This window comes from Berghia stephanieae, chromosome 5 (genome assembly GCF_034508935.2).
Source record: "Berghia stephanieae isolate SIO BIC M18660-M18661 chromosome 5, UCSD_Bste_1.3, whole genome shotgun sequence".
In the NCBI taxonomy this organism is placed as follows: domain Eukaryota; kingdom Metazoa; phylum Mollusca; class Gastropoda; order Nudibranchia; family Aeolidiidae; genus Berghia; species Berghia stephanieae.
Genome location: NC_088364.1, coordinates 63,124,097 through 63,141,901, shown reverse-complemented (window position 1 = coordinate 63,141,901; position 17,805 = coordinate 63,124,097). Strand labels below are relative to the sequence as shown.

Sequence of the window (17,805 nt, the reverse complement as noted above, 5' to 3'; positions counted from 1 at the left end):
TGACAAAAATAATTGCACTTTTCTCTCAATGATGAAAATGCGACTAAAACGATATTGAAAATCGACTCCTTAAATATTTATTCAGAATAGTGAGTGGAGCAGGCACTTATGTTGATAGTACGGTTATGTGGTCTAGTGGTATGGCACTCGCTTTCTGACTGGAAGGTCCTGGGTTCGGCGCATAGTTAAGCCCTCGGAGAAGGCTCTTAACTCACATTCTCTCATCGTACTCAGGTGTGAAATGAGAACCTGGCCGTTTACAGCGTTGTCTCTGTCCGAAAAAATTGTGATATCGCCTAACAGGCGTCGTCCCTTCCTATATTATGTTAAATGTTGCTGTTGGCCAGGGACCACCTGTTGAGCGCTTTGGGCATGTTTAATGGATATTACTGTAAAGTATCTTCCCAAAGGACTTCAACCTCGGGGCCAGAATTTTACACAATCATTGTCACCTCTCCAGCCTCTTATCACTCTTAACATTGCTGGATTATTGAGAAAGACGAGTCACTCCAAGGATTTTTTTTTTGCCATCCGCGTTTATTATGAGTAATTCTTACTAAACTGTATTAACCAAACTATAAACGTTTAAGGTTACACATACCTCTGTGTGTTGGTCCGTTATACTTCTGGATGGCAATGTTGTGACCTTCTTAGCCAATCGCACACCATCTATATAATATTGGAAATAAAAAATTATAGCCAAAATGAATAAGTTTTCTTTCTGTCAAAATTTGGCCATGTAGTTATCGTTATTTTCTTCTTCTTTTTTTTTTTTTGGTTGCTTTTTGTTGTTGTTGGTTTTCTCACATATTTTGATTAGAATTCCATAAACTAAACAAAGGAGTCGCCCCCTCATGTCTGCGCGCGTGATGTCTGTAGAGGAGATGTGAATGAGGTGGCCAAACATTGGAACATTAGCAATCCGAGGAGATCGACAAACAGAGAACCAATCAAATTCTTGAATATTGTCACGTGATGCCTTCATTGTAACAGATCGGTCTATTGATGTGAAGTGGATAAATGATATTATTATTATTATTATTATTATTATTATTATTATTATTATTATTATTATTATTATTATTATTATTATTATTATTATTATTATTAACATTTTACTAGACACTATGCCGTACTTTGAAAATAACCACGTATTTAAAATTTGGCCAGGAAGTTCGTCCTTCAAATATCTATCATTTAAAATAACCCTCATCTTGGCAAAAACAAAAAACAAAAAAACAAAAAACAAAAAAACAAAAAAAACAAACAAACACAACAGCAGAATTCTATAACCTGGGATTTCTTGGTAAATATTGCTGTTTGAAGCTAGAAGAAATTTCAAAGAAATAATCGGATATAATAGAGCCTTTTATTAAATTTACAAGGGCAATTTATGATGTCAACGTTTCGGGGCTTCCCTTTGTCAACAAAACAGGATGACACAGACCCTGTCATTCATCGCGTTTTGATAACGAAGTAGAAACTCGAAACGTCAACTTTATGCCATTATTGTAGTTATATTTCCAACAGGAAAGTACTGACAGTGGGGACTGTGCCTTGATCTACTGCTTTGAATTATATATATATATATATATATATATATATATATATATATATATATATATATATATATATATTATATCCTTTTCCATATTTTATTCTTTATTTTTTTTTCTCTCTTTCCACCCCCCCCCCCTCTTCTCTCTCTCTGTCTCTCTCTCTGTCTCTCTCTCTCTCTCTCTCTCTTTCCATTTCCTCTCTCTCTCTGTGTCTCTCCCGTTCTCTTTCTCTCTCTCTCTCTCTCTCTCTCTCTCTCTCTCTCTTTTCTTCCTCCATCTCCCCCTCTCTCTATCTATCTCCCTATCTCTCATATCTCTGATTGCTTTATCTCTCTCAAAACCGCACACACACACACACACACACACACACACACACACACACACACACACACCTATTATTCTAATAAGCGAGATCTTATCGTCTCCAATGCGTTTGGGTTTTTATCTAAGCCAATAAAGTAATTAATCCGATAGTTTCCATGGCATCAAGGGATTATTTATTCTCTATCAATTTGGACAATCTTGGCAATTACAAGGATAACGATGATCTGGACCAACCCTGCGACCACAGATAAAGCCATTCGCCTAGTACATGGGGTAATATTAATTATGTTATTCCAATTATACAAATGCCTCATTTTACATGACAAGAGGGTGGAGGGATTCGCGATGAATTTAACGATGCTAAGCGTTTAGGTAAATTACGCACAACATCCACCAGCTGGATGTAACGTACCGACACGCAAAGACTGTGAGTAAGCTTGAATAATAATAATAACTGAGTACAGTGAGGGAACGATATGAATTTCTTAGCCAAGCGTACATCATCTATATCATAGCCCCACATATTTATTGAATGCATCTGATAAAATGCCATTTTCTCCTCCCAGATTCCAGAAATGAACAAGAAAGTGTATCATCTCTACGATGCCACCCTTATATTTGGCCTGACTGTCATGTCCCTGATGGGTACCAAAGGTGCTGACCCCACCAACACATCTCAAGTCATCCATTACATCAAGGGCAGACAACACTGTAGTAAGTAGACATCTTATTATCTTCCATTGAAGGCCACAATAGGATTCAATAGTCTGATGTCACGTCCGCCCAGCAACCAGCAGCTTGGTTTCCATTGAAGGCCACAATAGGATTCAATAGTCCGCTGACACGTCTGCCCAGAAACCAGCAGCTTGATTCTAAACAAAGTAAATCGGTACTTTTTATTCTCCGTGCTGGCTAGAACTTTTTCACATGTCATGTGATCAGAATGTATAAAAGTCAAAACATGATCAAATTTATTTTTCTCCACTGGATACACTTTAATGCTCGCCGGAGAAGTATTTCATAAAGGCGGTGGTGGAGATAATGGCGTCCGCCATTGTTCCGATAGTTTAGAAATAGTTACTACGCGTCATTACGAGGGAAATGACTTCACGACTGTTGAACCCTATTGAGCACTGGGTTTTTATCGAAATGGAAATATTCCTTCTCATTACTTTTCAAGTTTTATTTCCCTCAGGCTCTAATTATTATATTTTTTTCAAAAGATCTAAACGAAATTGACGTCACCCAGCTCTTTTGTGTTGTTTATAGACAGCCATTTTAATTATTAGTTCTCACTCAGGTTATAAACGTTCGAGGTTACACATGGTTTTGTGTGCTGGAATGTCATTTCCGGCTGTCGGATGTTGTGAGGAGTTTTCCTAAATGCATAGAAGCATCAACACATTTTTTAATGTCTGAAGGCTTCGTATTCATAGAACCTGTTGCGGCTTCCGGGAACTAAATTGGCATGGTGTGTATTACTCCGCCATTGTTCTTCCTTGTAGAAGGCGTGATTAGGTCTTTCAATGAGCATCTACGCGTGACGAGTACTAATTAGTCTACAGGCCCTGGTTTCTACAAACTTGTCAACACCCGTCCTTCGACAGTGTCAGAAAATCCTTTTTGTTTTTTTCTTGACTCAAGTTGAGTACGCTGTTGTTTTCCGAAAAATCACGTATTTTCAATTTTAGTCAGAAAACACGTCCTCTTATTATCGATTGATTAAAATGGCCCTCAACTTGTCAAAAACGGTCAAACCTGAGCCGTGCTTTAACAATCAGATTTGGAAAATTTTGCCAAGATGTGAGTCCTTTTGATCGATCAATATTTGAAGGACGGATTATCTGGCCAAAATTTTTAATACGTGTTTTTTTCAGGGTTTGAGAGTGTGACGGTGTCCGGCTGGGTAATAATCAGCATGAGATGTTGATTAGAAACACTCATAGAGTTATAGAACAAAGAGATGGTCACTGAATGTCTTTTAGCGCGCAAAACTGACGAGCACAAAGTCGATTTTAGTCAAGTAATAAACAAAAAAAAAATGAATACAACAGATCAAAAAAAAAAAAAAAAAAAAGAAAAGAAAAAATATACGGGATGTTTCAGCCTGAAAACCCTTCTTCAGCCAACCACAGCATCAATAAAAGGCAAATACATATTTCTGTGCCGTCTATTTGGTTTGTTGAGTCGTGCATTTAATTTAGGCTCTTGTTGATCTTGTGATCTAAGGGCAACGTGAGTCAACGGTACGGTCTTTGCTTCGTACCCAAAAGTTATCGAGTTCGACTACGTGCCTCGTTGTGTGGCCTTGAGCAAGTCAACTCGCCCTTGCTCACTTTGCTGACGCCTGGGCTAATCCAGTATACCCTGAACTTGACACAAAACATCGAAGATGGCTATGAGAACAAACAAATTACAAAGGCTGTGTTCGTGAACCTGACACAGTAAATAATATGAAATTGCTCCTAAAGGTTGCAAAGTATAACTCGTAACACAAAAGTAGTTGCAATAATAAAATCCCTTTTATCAAACCGTCGCTCTTTTGTTGAAATGGATGGGAAGAAAAGCAGATGGAGATCACAAGGATCGGTACAAAAGCGTTGGGCTCGTATTCATGCGCACTAAACGGTTATTTTTAATCGCCAATCTTTTGCACCGTATTTCACAGCAAAAACGGTGTGCAAATATTCTGCAATCTTTGAATAAATTTTGTATTCAACGCGTTCAAAGTATTATACAACGATTACGTATTTACTAAGAAATACTAGGGTTTTCGATTGAGAGGGCTGAATAATAACAGTATTATAATATATTAATCGTCTATCTACCATCTACTTGCCCCCCCCCCCCCACTCCCCCCTTCTTCCCCTTCCCACGCCATGGACCACAGGCAAACAAGGGTACAAAATCACAATACACGCCAACGGAGAGACGGAAGATAATTATGAGGTCAGAGGGCACATCCTTCGCAACGATGACGTCAGCGATGACTCAATAAGCCACGGGAATGCTCTTTTTGTCGTCGGTTCTTTTAACACCCACAAGGGAAATTTGGTAAGTTGGTGATAGGCATGGTGTACATGTTTGACCATTTGGCGTTTTTAATGGCAAATTCCAAAAGCTTGACGTTTAAAACAAAAGGAGTTTGGCTTGCAAAAATTTGGCTAAGCGTTATTAGCATTTTTCCCCCAAGCAGTTAGTTTCACCTATTTTATTGACTTAAATTAACGCTAATTTTACAAACTATAAAGCTTTAAAACCTTAAAATGGCAAGATGAGGTGAAGTTTAAGAAAAAATCAAGACACTACCCACGCAGACTTGACTGACTTGATCTATTGGCGATCACCTCCTAATCTACGGACTGGGAACGTAGCAATCGGTAACTTATAGCCTGGCACAAGAACCAAGCTGCATGTCTAGACTTCATTTGTAGCGGCTTCGCTTCCTTTTTCCTTCGTATGTCAATGGAAGGGTCCTCCATGTCAATGCGCAACCAGGTTTGCGACAGATTATATACCTCGACCATCGTCATCTTTTCCTTTTGATGTGATAACACCTCCAGAGACTCCATGTCCGCTGTAGCCCTCATGTCCTCAATTCTTCTTCTTCTTCTTCTTCTTCTTCTTCTTCTTCTTCTTCTTCTTCTTCTTCTTCTTCTTCTTCTTCTTCTTCTTCTTCTTCTACTACTACTACTACTACTACTACTACTACTACTACTACTACTACTACTACTACTACTACTACTACTACTACTACCTCTCTTCCTTCTTCTCTTTCCTCTTCTCTTTATTCTTCGCCAAATAATTAATTTATTATTGTACGCGCTTAGAACGGTCAGGTATCTGTCCATGATTGTCACTATCAATTTGACATTGTGCTGTACTTTTGTACACCCATAGTCTGTACAGAATTAATGTAGTTTCCATCGTGGCAAAAGACTAACATTTTTATTTTATAAATAATTTACCTTTAAGTTTATTCGTAAGTAACTTTTTGAGATAAATAGATAAACATATTTAATTCCTGCGTTAACTTTGGTGTTTATGTAATATTTCCATGTAACCAGATGTACTCACATAAATTCCCGATATGGGTGAAAAGTCAGGCGCCGGTCAGTGAACCCGAATGTGGATTTCGTGGTGAGAAGTGTGAGGACCCATCCAAGAGTAAGTCTGCTCTCTATCTCGCCTCCCCTCCCCTCTCTCTCTCTCTCTCTCTCTCTCTCTCTCTCTCTCTCTCTATATATATATAATATATATATATATATATATATATATATATATATATATATATATGTTCTCTTCTTCTTCTTCTTCTTTTCTTCTTCTTCTTCTTCTTCTTCTTCTTCTTCTTCTTCTTCTTCTTCTTCTTCTTCTTCTTCTTCTTCTTCTTCTTCTTCTTCTTCTTCTTCTTCTTCTTCCAACATAACAACAACAACAACAACAACAACATACAACTACACAACACTACTACTACTACTACTACTACTACTACTACTACTACTACTACTACTACTACTGCTACTACTACTACTACTACTACTACTACTACTACTACTACTCTACTACTACTACTATACTATACTGCTCTACTACTACTACCACTATCTAATACATACTACTATATATATAATATAGTGCTGCTGCTGTACCGAGAGATTGTTAATCATAATAACAATACATTAGTCGTAGTAGTAGTAGTAGTAGTAGTAGTAGTAGTAGTAGTAGGAGAGTAGTAGTAGTAGTATATTAGTAGTAGTAGTAGTAGTAGTAGTAGTAGTAGAGGTAGTAGTAGTGTAGTAGTAGTAATAGTATATTATATTAGTAGTAGTAGTAGTAGTAGTAGAGCAGCAGAGTAGTAGTAGTGTAGTAGTAGTATAGTGTATAGTAGTAGTAGTAGTAGTAGTAGTATAGTAGTAGTAGTAGTTTAGTAGTAGTAGAGTAGTAGTAGTAGTAGTAGTAGTGTAGTAGTAGAGTAGTAGTAGTAGTAGTAGTAGTAGTAGTAGTAGTAGTAGTAGTAGTATGAGTAGTAGTAGTAGTAGTTAGTAGTAGTAAGTAGTAGAGTAGTAGTAGTAGTTAGTAGTAGTAGTATAGTAGTATAGTAGTAGTAGTAGTAGTAGTATAGTAGTAGTAGTACTAGCAGCAGCAGTAGTAGTAGTAGTAGTAGTAGTAGTAGTAGTAGTAGTAGTAGTAGTAGTAGTATTAGTTAGTAGTAGTAGTAGTAGTAGTAGTAGTAGTAGTAGTAGTAGTAGTAGTAGTAGTAGTAGTAGTAGTAGTAGTAGTAGTAGTAGTAGTAGTAGTAGTAGTAGTAGTAGAAGAAGTGGCAGTAGTACTAATAGTAGTAGTAGCAATAGTAGTAGTGGCAGTAGGATTATTATTTTTATTATTATTATTATCATTATTATTAATAGTCGTCGTCGTCGTCCTCGTCGTCGTCGTCGTCGTCGTCGTCGTAGTAGTAGTAGTAGTAGTAGTAATATTAGTAGTAGAAGTAGTAGTAGTAGTAGTAGTAGTAGTAGTAGTAGTAGTAGTAGTAGTAGTAGTAGTATTAGTAGTAGTAGTAGTAGTAGTAGTAGAAGTAGTAGTAGTAGTAGTAGTAGTAGTAGTAGTAGTAGTAGTTGTTGTTGTTGTAATAGTAGTAGTAGTAGTACTAGTAGTAGTAGTAGTAGTAGTAGTAGTAGTAGTAGTAGTAGTAGTAGTAGTAGTAGTAGTAGTAGTACTAGTAGCAGTAGTAGTAGTATTTGTAGTAGTTGTTGTGGTACTATTTGTTGTAATAAAAGTTATTGTTGTTGTTGTTGTTTTTGTGGTAGTAATATATGTGTCTAATTCACGAATGTTTTTTTTTTTCTTCTCAGATTCCTACTCCAGTGAGTACATTGCCTTGTCGGTGTGCTCAGTGCTCGTGGTGTTGTGTGCTGCCGTAGTTTTACTATTTTGGTTTCATTACAGGTAAGACACTTTAACAAACAGAAAAAAATGTGAATCATTTATGTATGTATCGTGAAATATCCACTAACCGTGCTCACGGAGACACTTAACATGTAAGGCGATTCAGGGCGCCCGTAGGGCGTTTTTACGTTTATTTTTTTGGCAGAGACAACGTTATTTACCGCCAGATATTCATTGTACACCTGAATACAGTGATAAAATGTGAGCAAAGAACCTTATTCTTAGACTCAACTATGAGCCTGTCGTGGATAGCTCATCCGGTGTAGTCACAATTCCCCCGAACAGGCGGCGTTGTCGTAACAGTAAGGTCGCGGGTTCGAGCCCCCATCGCCTCCGCGAAGTTTTTATTCTCTGTTGTCTTCTGGCACTTTTTCTACTCACTTCATTTCTTGTTATTATCAAAATATGGGCCTGCTCCACTCATTTTTCTGAATTAAAACTTCATCAATAAGGTTCCGCGCGGATCCAATATTTCTGAGCCATGTCAACGCGTGACATAATCAGTGGTTTGCATATTTTTTGCATTTTCTGAAAGCATCTGCTCACCAGAGGATTTTGATCTTTATTTGAAGTAAATCGGGTGATGTTTCATGAAGTTATGGTAAGATGTATGGGAAAGGTATCCATGAACTTTTCTCAAATTTCATACTTTTTCAACTTGACTAGCTGTCATACATATTTAGAAGTGAAATTAAGCTTTGATATTTTCTGAAGATGTACAAAAAGTGTTGATTTAATCCTTTATGACCAGAACTCATTTTTGATAAAAATTGGCCTTCTGACTAAACTTGGCAATATCTCAGTTCAAACATTCACCATCCGACTGATTATGTCATTCACTGTAACTGATATTTTGAAATAATTTCGTGACCACATATCCGCCCAATGAATGGTCAAAAACACGATCTGATTTCTTTCTTTCCAGACGTTTCACGTATGACCGGAAATTGGACAGACTGTTGTGGAAGATCGACATTGATGAAATTCATTTCATGGACCCGGCCCAGATCAATGATATGTCTACCCCAAGGCCAAGGGTAATTTTTAAAAAATTCCATTATTCATCCTATAGAGGCAATTGTTCTCTAGTGTCTATTCCAAGGGAAGACTGGAGTAACTCAGACGTTAGCCGCCGTGCAGAGCCGCAACTTGAGCTAGGGCGAGGTGACTTGTTCAAGGCCACTCAGCGCAGGGGCGGGTGATCGAATTCGGTACCTTCCGGGTACGAAGTAAAGACCGTACGAACCAGACTATAAACGTTCACGATTACACATGGTTTTGTGTGTTGGTCCGTTATACTTCCGGATGGCAATGTTGTGAACGTCTTAGACAAGCGCATACTATAGTCACGTTTTCGACCAGCCTAGTCATCAATCACGTTATTTGTTGCTGTCCTGCGATTGGACATTTCTCAACAAATGTAAACACGTTGAGTTGTTTATGAAAGTTGTAAACAAACCCATGCGTCAAGCTGAACAAAATGACAAATCGTGATGTTGGAAATATGAAAAACTGTGAACACTTTTCACTATATGGGTCATTTTGAGCACATTTTGCCATGTGGCCCATGACTTCGAGCAGAAGGAAAGGTAATATTATTGATCATAATTCATGGAAAGGTAATTTTATTGATCATCCCCATTAAGAGGTCTGAGGTTTGATCCTCAATCGAGGATGACTGATTTGTCGAGACGATTTATTCTTGTATTTTTCTATCTTGCATCGTCTGGCACTGTTATGTACACACTTTATCATATCTTTATGTGACACCAGCGTCTGTTCCCCGATTTGTCACTTGATTTGCTTTGATTGAGAAAATAACGGGGAATACAGGAGCGGGAGGATGAAGGAGAGGGAGAGGAGGTGGTATATTAATTATCAGTGACTGTAGATTAAGGGAGACAACTCATTAATCTGCATATTTTGAATGTAACTACTAGATTACTTCCCTTCCCCTGTCCTCTGGATTTCAAGTTCCCATTATTATGTAATGAAAACACATCATGAAATAATAATAATAATGATGATAATAATAATAATAATAATAATAATAATAATAATAATAATAATAATAATGATGATGATGATCATAATAATAATAATAATAATAATAATAATAATAATAATAATAATAATAATAATAATAATGATAATAATAATGATAATAATAATAATAATAATAATAATAATAATGATAATTATAACACTACAATAACAGCAACTACTACTACTACTAATACTACTACTACTACTACTACTACTACTACTACTACTACTACTACTACTACTACTACTACTACTACTACTACTACTACTACTACTGCTTCTTCTTCTTCTTCATCTAATATATTGTGAGTCCAAATTAAGAAAATGATCTATCACCAAAGCTCTTAAGAATTGTTGTCGATACAACTAACGATTTTGACTCATGCGACTTCAAATTACGCTTTGGAACATTATGCTGAAGATTGTCTCCCCTTTCCACAGAAAAAGGAGTCCATCATGAATACGACACTGTCTTCATTGCTGCTCTCTGACCAGACGGACACCTCAGAATCCAAGGGCAACACGACAGAGGAATCTCCCATTGGGAACTACAAGGGATGTACCGTCTTCGTCAAACAGGTTGGAGTTACCTTTTCCTGGCGTCATGTCTCGTTCATAATATTATGTTAAATTAATGTTGCGACTATGTGGTCTTGTAGTATGACACTCGCTTCGCTTTCGGATTGGAAGGTCCTGGGATCGAGCCTCGCTTGGCGCTTAGTTGAGTCATTGGAAAGGCTCTTTACTCACATTCTCTCAGCGTACTTAGGTGTAAAAATGAGTACCTGGCAGTAAATAGCGCTGTTTCTGTCCGAAAAAAAAACAAATTGTAATATCGCCTAACATGCGTCATGTCCCGTCCTAAATGTTAGTGTTGCCGTTGGCCAGGGACCCATTGTAAATCGCTTTGAGCACGTTCAGTGGATATTGCGCTATACAAAATCTCAAGTTTAATGTTGCTGTTGGCTGGGAACCCAGTAGCATCTTTGACAACCTTTGGTTTGAGCACCTTTTGTGGCGATTTGGTCTTGTGGTATGGTACTCACTTTCGGAACGGAAGGTCCATAGGTTAATCCTTTGAAAAGGCTCTTTACTCACATACTCTCACCGGACCCAGGTGTAAAATGAGTAATTGGCCGTTAACAGCGACAGGCTTCATGTCTCGTTCTACATTATCCCAGCTGCTGTCTCTGTCCGAAAAAAGTAATATCGCCTAACAGGCGTAATGCCCCGTCCTAAATGTTAAGTGTTGGTGTTAGCCAGGTACACCCTGTAAAGCACTTTCAGAACGTTTAGTGGATATTGCGCGATATAAAAAAGCTTCAAAAATATTATGGGTTGGTTCATATAATGGGGATGAATCTTATGTTTGCCTTGTATACCCACTGATCTATATTTAAATTGTGATTGATTGATGATTTATTGGTATATAGGATTATCTATTTAATTATTTTTGGTAGTTTCCTTTGGTTCACTATTGATTTTACCTGAATTAATTTTTTTTAAATTGAGCTTTATACAGCGCAATATCCACTAAATGTGTTCAAAGCGCTTTACAAGGAGTACCTGGTCAACAGCAACATTTAACATGTAGGACGGGACATGAAGCCTGTTAGGCGATATTACAATTTTTACGGACAAAGACAACGCTATTAACGACCAGGTACTCATTTTACACCTGAGTACGGTGAGAGAATGTGAGTAAAGAGCCTTTTCCAAGGACTCAGCTATGCGCCGAGCGTGAGGCTCGAACCCAGGATCTTCCGATCCGAAAGCGAGTGTCATACCACTAGAGCACATAGCCGCACTGATTGGAAATTCTATGTAAATGTATATTTCATATTGGCTAATGAACTGAATTGCTTTTTTAAAACTTTTTATATAGAGCAATATCCACTAAAGGTACTCAGAACGCTTTACAAAGTGTCCCTGACCAACAGCAACACGTAACATGTAGAACGAGACTTGACGCCTGATAGGCGATACCACGATTTCTCCGACAGGGACAACTCTGATAACGGCCGGATACTCATTTTACACTGGAGTACGATGAGAGAATGTGAGTAAAGAGGCTTTTCCAAAGACTCAACTATACGCCGAGCGATGCTCGAACCCAGGACCTTCCGATCTGAAAGCGAGTGACATACGACAAGACCACATAGCCGCTCAAACAAACAAACATGGAAGAATATCATAACAACTGCCATGATGTTTGTAATGTTGATGATGATGATGATGATGATGATGAGGAGGAGGAGGAGGAGGAGGAGGAGGAGGAGGAGGAGGAAGAGGATGGGGAGGAGGAGGACGGGGAGGAGTAAGAGGATTAGGAAGAGGAGAGGGAGGAGGAGGAGAATAAGGTGGAGGAGAGGAGGAAGGGGACGAGGAGGAGGAGGAGGATAATCACGATGATGATAATGATAATTTGATCTTGATGATACAAATGACGAAGGCGACATTGCGATTTGACCATTAATTCCCCCCCATAAATCTCATTGGACAGCTGACTCGAAAGCACCTGGAACTTACCAGAACCTTGAAAGAAGAATTCCAGAGGAGGAAAGAGCTGACTCATGACAACATTGCAAGGTTCGTTGGAGCGTGCATCGATACGCCGAAAGTCAGAATTGTCACCCAGTACTATAGCAGGAAGAGTTTGGAGGTAAGCAGGAATGGGCTTGTGTTGACGAAATGCGTTTAACTCACTCTCTCTCTACCCCCCCCCCCTCTCTCTCTCTCTCTCTCTCTCTCTCTCTCTCTCTCTCTCTACCGCCAATTTTCAAGATTTCTACTGAAATTTCAAAACGACCCAAAACACACAGATTGAATTTTAAAAGTTGTTATTCAGAGCCAAAGGCCCATGGAGCCGGAGTTTATCCCGGTTTCTATAGCGTGAAACGGACAATAGCAATTGCTTGTTATCCTTTGGATAGCAAGGTAGTCTATCGAAAAGTACTTTCCTCCAGATTTAACAGACCCAACTACCCATTCAATCCTGGTAGACACGGGGATCAGGAAAAAGTCTCGACTGCACCCGGGATCGATCATAGTCCCTTTGATTGTGAAGCGAGTGCTCTATCTACCAACTGAGCAATCAGGATCCCCAATTGAATTTTAAAATCAAATTTAAAAGAGCAAAAAGTACATGCTATAGATAGCATGCGCTTGGATAAGAAACTCACAACATTGCCATCCGGATGTAAAACGGACCAACACACAAAACTATTTGTAACGTTGAACGTTTATAGTCTGGTTAATTCAGTTTAGCGAGAATTACTCATAAACATGGATGACAAAATAAAAATAATGTAATAAAGACCCGAGTGACGTCAACTTCATTCTATCTATGCATAAACAAAACAAGTCACAAAACATAGAGCAATAAGAAGATCTTGTAAATATAACCAAAATCCTTCAGCAAATGGTGTGATGTGTTACATGAATCTGAATAAGAATTGATGCTTTGAGCACAGCCATTCGCCAGCCGGAAATATCGAAACACACAAAACTATGGGTAACCTTGAACGTTTATAGTCTGATTAATTTAACTACTCATAAAAAATGGGTGGCTAAAAAAATAATAACATAGACCTGAGTAACGTCAACTTCGTTCTTTCTATATTGTTGTTTGTAATGGTTTTCCTACAGTTGGTATAGAGAGAGAGTTAAGGAAAATACTCGCATCTGCCGCTAGACTTAAATTACTAACAAAAAATATCGGATTGAATTTTTCACCCAACCCACCCTGAGTTTGATTCGGGTTCACCTTTATTCTATATGTACTGATTGCAGGACATTCTGTCAGAACAAGAATTACCACAGGGAGAGATGTTCATTACGTCACTGGTTCAGGATTTGATAACTGTAAGACTTGTGTTTTCACTTCCTTCCCCCCCCCCCCCCCCCTCATCCCATCCTTCAATAATCTTCTTCTTCTTCTTCTTCTTCTTCTTCTTCTTCTTCTTCTTCTTCTTCTTCTTCTTCTTCTTCTTCTTCTTCTTCTTCTGCTTCTACTTCTTCTTCTTCTTCTTCTTCTTTTTCTTCTTTGTTCTCTCTCAAAATTGTCATGTTGAAATGTCTAGTAGGTAAAGGAATGCCGTTGTTACGTTTGATATGAATCTGTACTGAGTTTGTGTGGAAATGTAAGGCGTTTTTTTACAGTTAACTAAATTAGCACATGTCAATATAGACATATGTGATAATGATCAAAATATGAAGGTGATGATACTGATGATAATGATGAAGATGATAATGATGGTAATGGAGGAGACCGTTTAAATTGGGTTATCAGATCTGTAATTATATCGACGTTGGCCTGTTCAGATGTGTTTTAAAAACATTAAATTGAATGTTTCAGGGAATGAAGTTTATCCACGAAAGTGACCTTGGTTACCATGGCAACCTCAAGTCCAGCAACTGCCTCGTGGACAGACGCTGGACGTTAAAGATCACAGATTTTGGTTTCACTGCAATCGGCCCTCCACCTCCAGCCGTGGGGGAGGATGAACGGGCATTTGCAAGTGAGTGCTAGGATCGTTATCATTGTTATTATAGTTCTTTTATCATTGTTATTATCGTTTTTATCACTGTTTATTATCTTTGTTATCATTTTTTATGATCATTCTTATTATCGTTGTTTTATCATTGTTTTTATCGTTTTTATTATCGTTGCTTTATTATAATTGCTATTATCACTATCTTTTTCTTCTTCTTCTTCTTCTTTCTTCTTCTTCTTCTTCTTTTCTTCTTCTTCTTCTTCTTCTTCTTCTTCTTCTTCTTCTTCTTCTTCTTCTTCTTCTTCTTCTTCTTCTTCTTCTTCTTCTTCTTTCTTCTTCTTCTTCTCTTCTTCTTCTTCTTCTTCTTCTTCTTCTTCTTCTTTACATTGTTATTATTTCACTATTAGTATCATTATCATTACTAATATTGTATTCATTCTTACTTGTAACAAAAACATTTTATTAATCAATAAATTATTTTCTTCATCACCATACTATACATTCTTATACTTATCACGATTATTATCACCTTCCTTAATCCGATCACTTCCTCTAAAGAGCTCCGATGGACAGCCCCAGAGTTCCTACAGAGACGGTTTACAAGTTCCAACAGTTACATCAGCCAAAACAACAGCAGCACCACCAGTCATAGTCTCAGGCCAAGTCGTACGTTCAGCTCCCTGCAGCAACAAATCTCTACCAGCAACAATCACGACGCCGACAGATGCCCCATAGACGTCCAGGCCCAACAGAAAGGAGACGTGTATTCATTCGCCATCATTCTGTATGAGTTGTACGGCCAGAGGGGGCCTTGGGGGGACATCGATCTCACGGCTAGAGGTTAGTAATAGACAGAACGAAATTGACGTCACTCATCGCATTGTTATTGTTTATAGCCAGCCATTTTTATGAGTAGTTCTCACTAAATTCTATCAATCAGACTCTAGATAGAACGAAGACGACGTCACTCTGGTCTTTGTTATTGTTTTTTTTTTTTGCCATCCATGTTTATTCTCACTAAACTGTATTATCCAGACTATAAGCGTTCAAGGTTACACATAGTTTTGTGTGTTGGTCCGTTATACTTGCGAATGGCAATGTTGTAAGCTTCTTAGCCAAGCGCATACTATCTATAGATAGTATTCGCTTACTTAGATGCTTACCACATTGCCATTCGGCAAGATAACGGTCCAACACACAAAACCATGTGTAACCTAACGCTTATAGTGCGGTATAGATAGTACGCGCTTGGCTAAGAAGCTCATAACATTGCCATCCTGAAGTATAACGGACCAACACACAACACTGTGTGTATCCATGAACGTTTATAGTCGGGTTAATACAGTCCAGTGAGCATTATTCATAAACGCGGATGGCAAAAAACAATAACAAAGACATAAGTGACGTCATCTTCGAACTATCTATATACGGTTATGTGAGAATTACTCATAAACGCGGATGGCATAAAGCAATAATAAAGACCTGAGTGACGCAACTTCATACTATCTATATTGAGTCAATAGTAATTCATAAAAGTGAGTGGAGTGTTTTAAATTCATGTTTGTTTTGCCTTATTTTGTTAAGTTTAAATTCCAAAAATAAAATGTTTTTGTCATTTGTGAAAGTAGCAGCCTGTGTACTGATTGTTTTTCTTTATTTTAAAAAAATAATTTTTAATGGTTTTTATTGGGTATTTTTTTTTCGGATTTTTTTCTTGCTTTTTTTGTTTAAAAAAGTGTTTTATTTTTGTTTACTTTTTGTAATTTTAAATTGTTTCTTGTTGTTGTTGTTGTTGTTGTTGTTGTTGTTGTTGTAGTTGATGTTGTTGTTGTTGTTGTTGTTGTTGTTGTTGTTGATGTTTTGGTGCGACTCGGTCATTACTATAAAACTCTATCCTTTGCCATCAGAAATAATCGACAAGTTGTTGAGCCCTTCTATCGGCGAGGCGTTCCGTCCCGATACGTCTTGCCTGAGATGTGACCCTAGTATAATCAACTTGATCCAGTCGTGCTGGGCAGATGACCCTGGGTCCAGGCCAGATTTCAAGTACACTATAGGGATACGGTTCAAACCCAAGCAACATGTGTCATTGTGAGTGGGCGTTTTGTTATACTCGTCACTATTTGTATTAGAGGACACACGCACCTACACACACACACACACACACAAAAACATATACATATATAAATATAATATATAATATATATATACACAGACACACACACACACACACACATATATATATATATATATATATATATATATATATATATATAATTACATTGTGTGTGTATATGTGTGTGTGTATACAAAGACTGAGAGAGAGAGAGAGATAGATATATAGATAGAGAGAGAGATAGAGGGAGAGAGAGAAAGAGAGGTAGAGAGAGAGAGAAGAGATAGATAGATAGATAGATAGATAGAGAGAGAGAGAGAGAGAGAGAGAGGAGAGAGAGAGAGAGAGAGAGAGAGAGAACATTCCTTTTTTATTGTTGTGCTGACGAGGGGTTTGTAACCGGAACGTCCAATGTCTGTACTGTTCCAATCCAAAATCTTCCCATTTCACCATTTTGTTAGTATTTTATAATATTATTTTTGCCATCAGAAGGAAGATTTACGCCGATAATCTAATTTTATAATATATTTGCCATCAGAATGGAGCTTTACGCCGATAATCTATAGTATTTTATAATATCTTTTCCATCAGAATGGAGCTTTACGCCGATAATTTATAGTATTTTATAATACCTTTTCCATCAGAATGGAGCTTTACGCCGATAATCTATAGTATATTATAATATCTTTTCCATCAGAATGGAGCTTAACGCCGATAATCTATAGTATTTTATAATATCTTTTCCATCAGAATGGAACTTTACGCCGATAATCTATAGTATTTTATAATATATTTGCCATCAGAATGGAGCTTTACGCCGATAATCTATAGTATTTTATAATATCTTTTCCATCAGAATGGAGCTTTACGCCGATAATCTATAGTATTTTATAATATATTTGCCATCAGAATGAGCTTTACGCCGATAATCTATAGTATTTTATAATATCTTTTCCATCAGAATGGAGCTTTACGCCGATAATCTATAGTATTTTATAATATCTTTTCCATCAGAATGGAGCTTTACGCCGATTATCTATAGTATTTTATAATATCTTTTCCATCAGAATGGAGCTTTACGCCGATAATCTATAGTATTTTATAATACCTTTTCCATCAGAATGGAGCTTTACGCCGATAATCTAGAGACGATTGTCAAGGAAAGGACGGAGCAACTTCGGAAAGAGAAGAAAAGACAGAGAATCTTCTGCTCCGGATGTTACCAAGGTAGGCATTGTAAGGAATCGGGGTTACCAAGGTAGGCATTTGTAGGGAATCGGGTAATCAAGTAGTATTTGTAAGAAAGGTTTCAAAA

The 17,805-nt window shown here is 37.6% G+C and overlaps 2 protein-coding genes across 4 annotated transcripts in view; one reads left to right on the top strand and one right to left on the bottom strand.

The window, feature by feature from the left end:
- LOC144973380 (uncharacterized) overlaps window positions 1-17,805 on the bottom strand; it is a 179,199-nt gene that overhangs the window by 146,853 nt on the left and 14,541 nt on the right. The window lies entirely within an intron of this gene.
- Window positions 2,103-17,805, top strand: part of LOC144973991 (guanylate cyclase 32E-like) — a 19,780-nt gene continuing 4,077 nt past the window's right edge. The window contains exons 1-13 of the mRNA XM_078916878.1: window positions 2,103-2,156; window positions 2,450-2,597; window positions 4,774-4,937; window positions 5,951-6,050; window positions 7,739-7,832; window positions 8,758-8,869; window positions 10,320-10,457; window positions 12,382-12,540; window positions 13,671-13,742; window positions 14,236-14,398; window positions 14,933-15,214; window positions 16,282-16,465; window positions 17,611-17,717. Coding sequence (XP_078773004.1) covers window positions 2,103-2,156; window positions 2,450-2,597; window positions 4,774-4,937; window positions 5,951-6,050; window positions 7,739-7,832; window positions 8,758-8,869; window positions 10,320-10,457; window positions 12,382-12,540; window positions 13,671-13,742; window positions 14,236-14,398; window positions 14,933-15,214; window positions 16,282-16,465; window positions 17,611-17,717 — 1,777 coding nt within the window. The remainder of the gene's footprint in view (window positions 2,157-2,449; window positions 2,598-4,773; window positions 4,938-5,950; window positions 6,051-7,738; window positions 7,833-8,757; window positions 8,870-10,319; window positions 10,458-12,381; window positions 12,541-13,670; window positions 13,743-14,235; window positions 14,399-14,932; window positions 15,215-16,281; window positions 16,466-17,610; window positions 17,718-17,805) is intronic.